Source organism: Pongo pygmaeus, chromosome 19 (genome assembly GCF_028885625.2).
Source record: "Pongo pygmaeus isolate AG05252 chromosome 19, NHGRI_mPonPyg2-v2.0_pri, whole genome shotgun sequence".
In the NCBI taxonomy this organism is placed as follows: domain Eukaryota; kingdom Metazoa; phylum Chordata; class Mammalia; order Primates; family Hominidae; genus Pongo; species Pongo pygmaeus.
Window position 1 is genome coordinate 80,481,464 of NC_072392.2, and position 12,898 is coordinate 80,494,361.

Consider the following 12,898-nt stretch of genomic DNA (forward strand, 5'->3'; position numbering starts at 1 on the left):
CCTTACTGTTGCTCTGTGACTTCTCCATGTCTTACAGTTGATGAAAAGGTTGATCTGAATAATGTGATGCTGAGAATAAAAGATTTTACAGGTAAGTTTTTTTTTCCAGGAGGTTTACTCTCTCTTCCATTGAGGTCTTAGTATTTTGTGACACTCAGCTGTAGCAGAACTCTTTAGCATGGGGTCTTCCCCAATATTTGGCATGCACATATCAGCTAAGTAGACCCAGTCACAATGCATCCTGTATCTCCAATGGGAGACAGCAAAATGCACTCCAAGGCACTAAAGAAGGGCAGGTTCTCAGTGGGTGGCATTATTATTATTATCATATTTTATGATAATAGACTGTATTTTAGCACACTTTTAGATTTACAGAATTGAGCATATTGTATACAGAATTCCATATACCCATCCTTCCACTCCCCTTTATTCCAAACACACAGTCTCCCTGCTATTAACATCTTGCATTAGTGTGGTACATATGTTACCATTAATAAACCAACATTCATACATTACTATTAACTATAATCTATAGTTTACATTAAGTTTCACTCTTTGTGTTGCATAGTTCTGTGGGGTTTGACAAATGCATATAGATATGTATCTACCATTACAGCTTCATACAGAATAGTTTCACTGCCCTTAACATCCCCTGTGTTTCACTTATTCATCTTTTCCTCCCTTCCTTCCCCCAACCCCCCTTCCTCTACTTTGTTAAATGGATTATGAAAGGCAGGATAACATTCTACAACCCTAGAATATTAGCCAGAGTGGCTTTGCCTCTTGACTCCTGTTCCATCAGGAGGGTCGGGGGCTGCTGCAGGTGAGTTTCCATAACACTGAAACCCTAATATTTTAGATGCTATTTCCCCAATAGTCTGTCGTTATATTAATTTTGTCATTTTACCCAGTTATTGTAAAATATTTCTGCCTGATAAAATCAATCTGATCTTGGATAAACTTTTAAAAATAAACCACATAACATCGTCTTGATAAAAAGTCCAATGTTCTGAGGAGAGATTTTTTCACCTATATATGTTTTTCGCTCAATGTATATAGCTAAATTTCAGGCAAGCACAATAATAAATAGGATAAAGTTTGCAAAGCTCAAGATACATGTAGTTTCATGAATGATCAGCTATATCATTCAATATAATATCTCTTGCCAGAATTCTGTTGGCAATTGATAATCCAATTTGTTAACTAGATTTAATTTTGTATATTATCCTCAACATTAAGAGAGCCTTCATTATATTGAGATTATAGGAACAGGTTTACCTTGACTTCTGTTGTCACACTGTATCTGCATGTTCCATTTTGCCTTTGCTCTTTAACTCGAAATTAAGAGCGATGCTATATAAAATATTATAAGTATTTTAAAAATCACTCAAATAGGTTAGTATGAACTTAAAATTATTTTTAAAGTTATTAATTTGTAAACTTTTCACCTATTAACACACCATCTTTTCAAAGGAGAAAAGGTTGATGCCAGAGATCTGAAAAATGTTCTTGGAGACATGGGGATAGAAGTAAATGATAAGGAATGTGTGGAACTGCTAAAATTACTACCAGTTGATGGTGAGCTGACTGTATGTTACTGTGAACTCCAGGCAGTTTAGTTTTATGGTTCTACTCTTGAAATTTATATGTGAAAGTGATGCATGTTCATATGTTACCTGCACACATCCTGCGGCTGTTTCCATATGAACAGTCTTTCTGTTACTATGTGCTAACTCAGGTACAGAATTCAACCCCCAAAAGAATCCTTTTCCACAAAACCATTGTTGAGGAGGAAAGATGTTACTGATGATTTTGCAAGGAGGAAAAGGATTTATATCTGCTGTCTCTCAGTAAACATTGCCAAAGTCCTCATGAGAATTCCTGTTCTTTCGCAGAATCACTTTTCTAACTATTGCCAATGGAGATTCCCTTTTCCCGACCCTTATCTCTCACAGAGCTAAACCCCTAAAAATTCTTTCCTCTGTTACCAATTTCTGGGAGGATACCAAATTTATCTCTCCTCTCTATTAGGAGTGTTGTTTCTTTCTTCCCTTAAACACAAAGGCCCCACATCTTCCCAACATAAGCTTTTGCTTATGTATCCCTGCAAACAATTCTTAAACCAGCTGCTGGAAAATTAAAATTTTCCATATGTCATACCAGTTTGGAAGTCATAAAAACCTTCAAGCAAGAGCTTTGCCACCAAGGACTAAGCAAATCCCTGCTGCTACCCATTAGGCCATTGACATGTCAAACTTTAGGTGTAGGAGGAAGTAAACAGAATGAAAATGTGATAGAAATAAAGGATGAGAGGAGTTTCAGTTCTGTAATGTATAAACCAACAGTTACCTTCAGTGTCAAAGAGTAAGTAGATTTATTAATAATAACATCTAGACTTATTAAGTCCTAATGATGTGGTGATGTACTATCCTCACCACACACAATGATGACACATTATCTCCATCTTACAGTGGTGGAAACAGAGGCATAGAAAGAGTAAGTAACTTGGTTGAGGCCACAAAGCCAGTCTGCAGAGCAAGAATTTAATTGCAGGCTCTTGACCTCTACACCAGATTACCACTCCATATCATAATGAAAGCTTTGTTTGTTGCTTAACTTCATCATGATTTGAAGGTGAAAGAGGGTCAGTTTCTAAGATCAGTTTCACAACGAAAAGTCTGCCCCTTTTAGTCTCTTAGTGAGCCATTCTCTGTCCTGAACTGTGCCTTTTTTACAGGTGACAAGAAAGTTTTTCGGAATAGATTGCTAACGGGTTTGAAGTCTTTCAAAGGTGGGTAATAAATGTGATGAGAAAGCATATAAGATTGAGATTCTCAATCTTTGTCTTTATTCCTAGTTATGAGGGCATGATTCTTCTGCCACCTCTTCTATTTATCGATTGTATATTGATCTTGTAGTCTTTTATGTGTGTATGCTGCGTAAGCTTGATCCCCGGATCAGATTCAAGGGAAACAGTCCTAAGTATCTCCACTTTCGTCTTTCTGTTTAATTTTAGATAGGTCTAATTAAAGTTGTGGCCTTCACAGTGCTGAAAATAACCATCATAATGTTCAGTTGTGAATTGCTAGTGTTCTTTTATTTTATTCTGTTGTGGGAAGTCAGGGACCCCAAATGGAGGGACCGGCTGAAGCCATGGCAGAAGAACGTGGATTGTGAAGATTTCATGGACATTTATTAGTTCCCCAAATTACTACTTTTATAATTTCTTACGCCTGTCTTTACTGCAATCTCTGAACATAAATGTGAAGATTTCATGGACACTTATCACTTCCCCAGTCAATACCCTTGTGATTTCCTATGCCTGTCTTTACTTTACTCTCTTGATCCCATCATCTTCATAAGCTGAGGAGGATGTATGTCGCCTCAGGACCCCGTGATGATTGCGTTAACTGCACAGATTGTTTGTAGAGCATGTGTGTTTGAACAATATGAAATCTGGGCACCTTGAAAAAAGAACAGGATAACAGCAATGTTCAGAGAACGAGAGATAACCTTAAACTCTGACCGCCGGTGAGCCAGGTGGACCAGAGCCATATTTCTCTTCTTTCGAAAGCAAATGGGAGAAATATCGCTGAATTCGTTTTCTCAGCAAGGAACATCACTGAGAAAGAGAATGTGTCCCTGAGGGTAGGCCTCTAAAATGGCCACTTCAGAGTGGGGGCGGCCATCTTTTATGGTTAAAGCTGTAGGGATGAAATAAGCCCCAGTCTCCTGTAGCGCTCCCAGGCTTATTAGGACGAGGAAATTCCCGCCTAATAAATTTTGGTCAGACCAGTTGTCTGCTCTCAAACCCTGTCTCCTGATAAGATGTTATCAATGACAATGCGTGCCCTAAACTTCATTAGCAATTTTAATTTCGCCCCAGTCCGGTGGTCCTGTGATCTCGCCCTGCCTCCATTTGCATTGTGATATCTTATCACCTCGTGAAGCATGTGATCTCTGTGACCCACACCCTATTTGTACACTCCCTCCCCTTTTGAAAATCACTAATAAAAACTTGCTGGTTTTAAGGCTCGGGGCATCACGGAACCTGCCGACATGTGATGTCTCCCCCGGACGCCCAGCTTTAACATTTCTCTCTTTTGTACTCTGTCTCTTTATTTTTCAGACCGGCCGACACTTAGGGAAAATAGAAAAGAACCTACATGAAATATCAGGAGTGAATTTCACCCGATATCTGGCTGAATTTCCCCTGATATTATTCAATATAAAAAGTGTCACATGCCCAGTAAATAATCTTATTTATTTATTTATTTATTTTGAGACAAAGCTTTACTCTTGTCGCCCAAGCTGGAGTGCAATGGCATGGTCTCAGCTCACCACAACCTCCGCCTGCCAGGTTCAAGCGACTCTCCTGCCTCAGCCTCCTGCGTAGCTAAGATTACAGGCACCCACCACCATGCTTGGCTAATATTTGTAATTTTAGTAGAGACAGGGTTTCACCATGTTGGCCAGGCTGGTCTCAAACTCCTGACCTTGAGTCATTCACCTGCCTCTGCCTCCCAAAGTGCTGGGATTACAGATGTGAGCCACCACGCCCAGCCATATCTAATTTTTTTTGATAACACTCATAGTCCTACTATCTAATCATAACCACTCTTAATATTTTGAAGCCTATGTAGTTAAAATATTAAAAATCCCACATAGTCAAAATTACTCTGAAATCCTATTGGAAGATCACATAAAAGTTATCAATATACTAGCCTTGATAAGTTCCAACATAGTCACTTTTTCATCCAATGATGGAATAGATTTCTATAGTTGAGCAATTAGAGGAAGCAGTTGGTCAAGAGCCATGATATACAAAAATTTGTCTAATACTGGAATCACACTGAGTTAAGATGCTCACAGTATGACAGGCACAGGAGAAATTAGTCCATCTGATAGAGTAATAAACTGATATTGTCTATGTGAGGTTTACTCTACTTATGTGCTTGCTGTCTGTGGAATGGCAGGAAGAATCGCAGGCATTATTTACATTGTTTTATGTTTATTTTACTGGGCATAAAGACTTTAGTAAATATGTTAAATAATCATGTAACTCCACCTTATTTTCAAAAAGTATTTCTTTTCCTGTGGCAAACATCTTTCTTAATGGCTATAGCTAAATAATTTTCTGTGCATTGAAAATACATTGGTTTACTTAACAATACCTGTTGTTAGATATTTAAATTCTGGGAGTTTGAATTTGTTGTTTAACTTATTGTAACAAAGACTATAATGAACACTTGTCCCCTCTTTTGGCACAAGCTTTATCTGTATTCCCAAAAGTGGAATTATTGGGCTAAGATTTATGAACTTTTTAAGTAATAGAGGTGGGGCCTCACTATGTTGCCCAGGCTGGTCTCGAACTCCTGGGATCAAGCAATCCTCCCGCCTCAGCCTCCAAAAGTGCTGGGATTATACACATGAGCTACCACACCTGGCCATATTTTGAATATTTTAATGGATCGTGATAGTTATTGCCAACCTATTTTCCAATTAGGTCATTGCAATTAACTCTCAGCAATAGTCAGGCCTGTTGAATGTTAATTTAACTAATTCATCGGCATGAAAAATATTTTTCATATTGTCTTTATTAGGTTTTTTTTTTTAATCACATTTCTGTCTCTTTCTTAAGGAGGAAAGGTTGATATCAGTAACCTGAAAACAATTCTGGGGAACATGGGGATCAAGCTTAAAAATAAGGAACTTCAAAGTGTGATACAAAATCAACCTGTTGATGGTGAGCATTGTAAATAACTATTTTGCCCTTTAGGGGAGAGCTTAAAACCTTGGGATCATGTACATTAATTTCTAAAACTAGATTGATTTGAGGCACTTAAGATATTTCTAAGAATCATGGAGAAGAACTTGGTATGAAAATAAGAAGAAATCCTGTCTTTTGTCATTTTTATTCATATGTATTATCATCCTGCTCAACTATGAGCAATGCTGAGAGGATATTCACAACTGTTATCAGGCCAGAGAATAGTAGGGAGAAACAGACATGAGAGCAAGGGGGGAAATGAATATATAAACAACAAAGAGAGCCAGAAACAATTGAGAGAAAAATATCTACAAGAGGAAGCAGCAGAACATCATTAATATTTCATCAAGTATCTAACAACCACATGTCACCACAATTTTGAGATGTATACAGAAGCTGAAAACATTAGAGGAAAGCATATTGAGAATAGATAGAAGCTCAGTATCTGTGTTAGATGTCAGGTTCACATACACACAAAAATCTTTTATGAATGATATCTTTTACTATGCTTATTAGAAAGTATCTGAAAACCCAAGAACCAAGGGCTTAGTACATTTGCCATAGTCAAACCCTGTGTTTAAGGAACATGGGCTCTCTACCTTGGTCCTTCTTACTAATAAAGAATCAAGCACTCAAACCAGGAAATATAAGTTTAAGATGAATACAATTTATTAAAATACACAGTCTTTCATTGGGCTGTAGCTTATAATTTTTCTAAGTTCTGTGTCATTGTCCAAATTTTTTATGCTTTGTATTACAGCTAATGGAAATGTTCCTCTGAAAAAGGTGATGGATGATGTGAAAGCAGTTATAGGCAAGTTAAAACGTATTGTAAATATTTAAATTCTAATTCTTTAATTATTTTTCTCATCTTTTCAGTCAATATATATATATTTATAAGCATCATGCTAATATCCCTGCATCCAATAATCAACAAAATAACTAGAATATTTCCAATATCATTGCATCAACCCGTGGTTACTCCCCTCCCCATTTCCCTGCACTTTGGGAGGCTGAGTCAGAAGGATCACTTGAGTCCAGGAGTTTGAGGTTGCAGAGAGTTATGGCTGTGCTAGTGCACTCTAGTTCTGGGCAATAATGCGAAACTCTGTCTCAAAAAAAAAAAATCTTATTAGCTTCATTTCTAAGTATCTTAATGTTCTGCTAGTAAAAATGCTGTTTTTTAAAATTATGTTTTCTTTTTTTGGTTAAAGTATGGAAATGCAACTGATTTTTCTATACTGATCTTAAACCTAGCTCCTTGCAAAACTCTCATTAATTTCAACAATCTGCCCATAGGTGCTGATGGATTCTTTTAGAAACATAAATTATTATGTATCATATGTAGATACATAAATTTTGTGTGTTATATGTAGATACATAAATTTTTATGTGTCATATGGATACATAAATTATTTATATAGATTATATAATGTCATATAGATTCTTTATGTAAATGATTACTAAAAATGGGGACTTTCTATTTCTTCTTTTTCAACTGTTCTAACTTATATGTTTTTCTTTGCCTTACTGCAACAGCTAGGACTTCCAATATATACTGCTAAATACAGTGTTCATAGGCATTCTTGTTTCATTCCTGATTTTAAAGGAAATGTCTTAACATTTCATCTTTGAGAATGTTTGTTGAAGTTTCTGGATGACACCTTTTATTAGGTTAAGGAATTCTCCTGTTCTCTTTTGGCTGGAAGATGAAGGCAAGGTTTTTGCCTGTTTTTTGTTGTTGTTGTTTTCACTACTGTAACCCCCAGTATTTGGAACAATGCGTACTTGATCAATAATATTTGTTGAAATAATTTGTTTGTTGAGATGATTGTATGGTTTTTCCTTTAATTTTTGATGTGGAAAATGGCATGCATACATTTTTTTCACTTAAACCACTCTTACATTACTAAGATATATTGAATTTAGGCATCAATTTTGGATTAGGCTTACTAATGTTTTGTTTCAGATTTTTAAATCTATTTTCATGACTAAAGTTCTATAATTTTCTTTCGTATACTATCATGGTCTATAATTTTCATGTACTTTGGTATCAAGGTTATATTGGCCATATATAATCCATCTTGGGGAAATATTTCCTCTTTATTAGTTTCTGAAAGAGTTTGTATGAGATTAGAATTGGCCAGGTATGGTGGCTCACACCTGTAACTCTAGTGCTTTGGGAGGCCAATGCAGGAGGATTGCTCAAGGAGTCCATGACCAGCATGGGCAATATAGTGAGACCCCATCTCTACAAAAAATATACATATTTTAAAAATTTGCTGGAGGTGGTGGTCCACACCTGTAGTCCCTGCTACTCAGGAGGTTGAAGCAGGAGGATCGTTTAAGCTCAGGATTTTGAGTGAGCCACAATGAGCACCACTGCACTCCAGTCTGGGCAACAGTGTGAGACCCTGTCTCGAAAAAAAAAAATAGATTGGAATAATCTGTTTCTTGAAGATTTGGGCCAGGTACCAGTGGCTCATGCCTATAATCCCAGCACTTCGGGAGACCAAGAAGGAAGGATCACTTGAGCCCAGGAGTTCAAGACTAGCCTAGGCAACATGGCAAGACCTTGACTCTACCACAAATTTAAAAGTTAGCCAGGCATAGCCCAGACCTATAATCCCAGCTACTTGGGAGGCCAAGGCAGGAGGATCACTTGAGCCCAGCAGTTCAAGGTTGTAGTGAGCCAAGATCAACCACTGCATTCCAGCTTGAGTGACAGGGCAAAACCCTGTCTCAGAAAAGAAAAAGTTTGATAGAACTTACCTGAAAAACCATCTGGGTCTTATGTTTTTTAGGTAGAAAGATTTTAACTATCAATTTATTTTTCTTAAATGATAATAGGATCCTCTGGGAGATTTTTTGTTTTTCTTGAGCTAGTTTTGGTAAGTTATATCTTCTATATGTTTGTTACTTTGGTATAAGTTTTCAAATTTATTCATAAATTATAGTATTCTCTTAATTTCTGCTAGATATAAGTCCCCTTTTTCCATTTATAAAAATATTTATTTCTATCTTCTCTCTTCTATTTCCTTACTCAACCTGGACAAATATTTATCTGCTTTATTACTCCTTACTAAAAACCTACTTTTGACTTTCTTAATCCTCTCTATCACTATTGTATCTTCATTTTCATATTTATTACTTTCTTTGTATTATTTTCATTTTCTACAGCTTTTGGATTTGTTCTATTGTCCTTTTTCTAATTTCTTAAGTTGGTGTTTTATATGACAAATAATAATTATATAGTTATAGGGTACAATGTGATGTTTTAATATATGTATACATTGTGGAATTATTTTATCAAGCTAATTAACATTGTCATTACCTCACCTACTTATCATTTTTTATGGTGAGAATATTTAAAATCTACCCTTAGTAATTTTTTTAACTTTAAGTTCAGGGGTACATGTGCAGGATGTGCAGGTTTGTTACATAGGTAAATGTGTGTCATAGAGATGTGTTGTACCAATTTTTCATCACTCAGGTATTAAGCCTAGTATCCATTAGTTATTTTTCTTGATCCTCTCCCTCCACTGCCAGGCCCCAGTGTGTGTTGTTCCCCTCAGTGTGTCCATGTGTTCTTATCATTTAGCTCCCACTTATAAGTGAGAATATGCGGCTTTTGGTTTTCTGTTCCTGCATTAGTTTGCTAAGGATAATGGCCTCCAGCTCCATCCATGTCCCTGCAAAGGACATGATCTTGTTCTTTTTTATGGCTGCATAGTATTCCATGTTGTATATGTACCACATTTTCTTTATTTAGTCTATCATTGATGGGCATTTAGGTTGATTCTATGTCTTTGCTATTGTGAATAGTGCTGCAACGAACCTACATGTGCATGTATCTTTATAGTAAAATGATTTATATTCCTTTGGGTATATGCCCAGTAATGGGGTTGCTGGGTCAAATGGTATTTCTGGTTCTAGATCCTTGAGGAACCACCACACTGTCTTTCACAATGGTTGAACTAATTTACTTTCCCACCAACAGTGTATAAGCGTTCCTTTTTCTCCACAACTTCACCAGCATGTATTTTTTTTGACTTTTTAGTAATAGCCATTCTGACTGGTGTGAGATGGTATCTCATTGTGGTTTTGATTTGCATTTCTCTAATGATCAGATGTTGAGCTTTTTTTCACATGCTTGTTGGCCACATGTATGTCTTCTTTTGAGACGTATCTGTTCATGACCTTTGCCCACTTTTTAATGGAGTTGTTTTTATGTTGTAAATGTGTTTAAATTCCTGATAGATGCTGGATATTAGACCTTTGTCAGATGCATAGTTTGCAAAAATTTTCTCCCATTTTGTAAGTTGTCTGTTTACTCTGTTGATAGTTTCTTTTACCCCTAGCAATTTTGAAATATACATTTTTGTTAACTGTTTTCACTGTGCTGTACAATAGTTCACTAAAACGTATTCCTCTTGTCTAAATGAAACTTGTACCTTTTGACCAACATACCCCTGACTCCAGCCTCTGGTAACTGCTTCTATGAGTTCTACTTTTTTAGATTCCACATATAAGTGAGACCATATAGCACTTGTTTTTCTGTGCCTGGCTTATTTCACTTAACATTATGTCCTCCAGGTTCATCCATGTTATTGCAAATGGCAGGATTTCCTTCTTTTTAAAGGTGGTCCAGTATTCCATCGTGCATATATGCCACAGTGTCTTTATCCCTTCATCCATTGATGCACACTTAAGTTAATTCCGTGTCTTGGTTATTATGCATAATGCTGCAATAAATATAGGAGTGTGGATATCTCTTCAACATTTTTATTTCATTTCCTTTGTATATATACTCAGAAGTGGGATCGCTGGATCATATGGTAATTCAGTTTTTATCTTTTCGAGGAACCTCCATGCTGTTTTCTTTTTTAAATCTATGTTCCCACCAACAGTGTGCAAGTATTCCCCATTCTTCACATTCTCAGTATCTTTTGTCTTTTTGATAATAGCCATTCTAAGAGGTTTAAGGAGATATCTCACTGGGGTTTTAATTTGCATTTTCCTGATTATTAGAAATGTTGAGTATTTTTTCATGTATCTGCTGGCCATTCATATATCTTCTTTTGAATATCTTTTCAGGCCCTTTTATCATTTTTTTAATTGGGTTATTTGTTTTCTTGCTATTGAGTTGAGTTCCATATATATTTTAGATATTAGCTCCTTATCAGGTGTATGGTTTGATGCCTTATTGTGCTTTTCACTTGATTTCTCAAAAATAAAACATTTAGAGGTAAGATATGTATAATTGCCAAGATTCAGTAAATGAATGATAGGTTACTTACAGAAGGAGGGAAAATTAAGCCCAAGCTTAGCAGAGGGAGGAAGGAAATAACAAAGATAAGAACAGAAATAAATGAAATAGAGACTAGAGAAACAAAATTGAAAGTTGTTCTTTTGAAAAGATAAACAAAATTGGCAAACCTTTAGCTAGACTAAGAAAAAAAGAGAGATGGCTCAAATAAACAAAATCAGAAATAAAAGAGGAGACGGTACAACTGATACCCAGAAATACAAAGGATAATAGGATGATACTACTGTGAACAATTATATGCTAACAATTTGGACAACCTAGAATAAATGGATAAATTTCTAGAAACATACACCTACTAAGACTGAATCATGAAGAAATAGAAAATCTGACAGACCAACAAAGAGTAAGGAGATTGAATATGTAATAAAAAAATCTCCCATCAAAGGAAGCCTTTGCTGTGCAGAAGCTTTTAAATTTGATGTAATCCCATTTGTCTGTTTTTGCTTTTGTTGCCTATACTTTTGGGATCATATCTAAAAAATCATTGCTCAGACCAAAGTCATGGAGTTTTCTCCTATGTTTTCTTCTAGTAGTTATAGAGTTTCAGGTCTTGTGTTTAAGTCTTTAGTCCATTTTGAGTTGATTTTTGTATGTAGGTGAGATAAGGATCTAATTTATTTCTTCTGCACGGAGATATCCAGTTTCCCCAGCACCATTTATTGAAGAGACTGTATGGTGTCTTGGATGAAAATCAATTGACTGTAAATACATGGGTTTATTTCTGGACTTTCTATCCTGTTTCACTGTCCAGTATGTCTTTTTATGCCAGTACCATGCTAGATTCATTGCTATAGCTTTGTAATGTATTTTGAAATCAGCAAGTGTCATGCCTCTAGCCTTGTTCTCTTTTGTTCAAGATTGCTTTGGCTATTTGGGGTTTTTTGTGGTTCCATGTAAAATTTAGGATTGTTTTTTCTATTTCTGTGAAAAATGACATTGAAATTTTTATAAGGATTGCATTGAATATATGGATCACTTTGAATAGGATGAACATTTTAACAATATTGATTCTTCCAATTCATGAACATAGGATATCTTTGCGTGTATTTGTGTCTTCAGTTTCTTTCATCAATGTTTTATAGCTTCCAGTGTACAGATCTTTCAAATCCTTGGTTAAATTTATTCCCATTTTAAAAATTTTTGATGTTATTGTTATTGTAAATGGGATTATTTTCTTCATTTCTTTTTTAGATAGTTCAAAGCTGGGGTATAGAAACACTACTAATTTTTTCTTTTTTGAGACAGGGTCTCACTCTGTCACCCAGGCTGGAGAATAGTGGTGCATTCACAGCTCACTGCATCCTACCTCCCAGCCTCAAGCGATCCTCCCACCTCAGCCTCCCAAGTAGCTGGGACTACAGATGCACACCACCATGCTCAGCTAGTTTTTGGTTTTTTTAAAAAAATTTTGTGTAGAGACAGAGTCTCCCTGTGTTGCCCAGGCTGATCTCAAACTCCTGGGCTCAGGGAATCCTCCTGCCTCAGCCTTCCAAAGTGCTAGGATTACAGGCGTGACCCACCACACCCAACCACCTACTAATTTTTATAGGTTGATTTATGAAGTTTTTTGTTTGTTCGTTTTGCTTTGTTTTGTTTTTTGAGATGGAGTTTCACTCTTGTTGCCCAAGCTGGAGTGCAATGGCACAATCTCAGCTCACTGCAACCTCTGCCTCCCAGATTCAAGCGATTCTCCTGCCTCAGCCTCCTGAGTAGCCAGGATTACAGGCATGTGCCACCATGCCCAGCTAATTTTGTATTTTTAGTAGAGATGGGGTTTCTCCATGTTGGTCAAGCTGGTC

The 12,898-nt window shown here is 36.3% G+C and overlaps 1 protein-coding gene across 1 annotated transcript in view; it reads left to right on the forward strand.

Annotated features, from left to right (window-relative positions):
* The window catches only part of LOC129017919 (EF-hand calcium-binding domain-containing protein 3), a 535,384-nt gene that overhangs the window by 364,877 nt on the left and 157,609 nt on the right, over positions 1–12,898 (forward strand). The window contains exons 69-73 of the mRNA XM_054458898.1: positions 38–91; positions 1,474–1,578; positions 2,738–2,791; positions 5,642–5,746; positions 6,531–6,584. Of these exons, the coding sequence (XP_054314873.1) occupies positions 38–91; positions 1,474–1,578; positions 2,738–2,791; positions 5,642–5,746; positions 6,531–6,584 (372 nt within the window). The remainder of the gene's footprint in view (positions 1–37; positions 92–1,473; positions 1,579–2,737; positions 2,792–5,641; positions 5,747–6,530; positions 6,585–12,898) is intronic.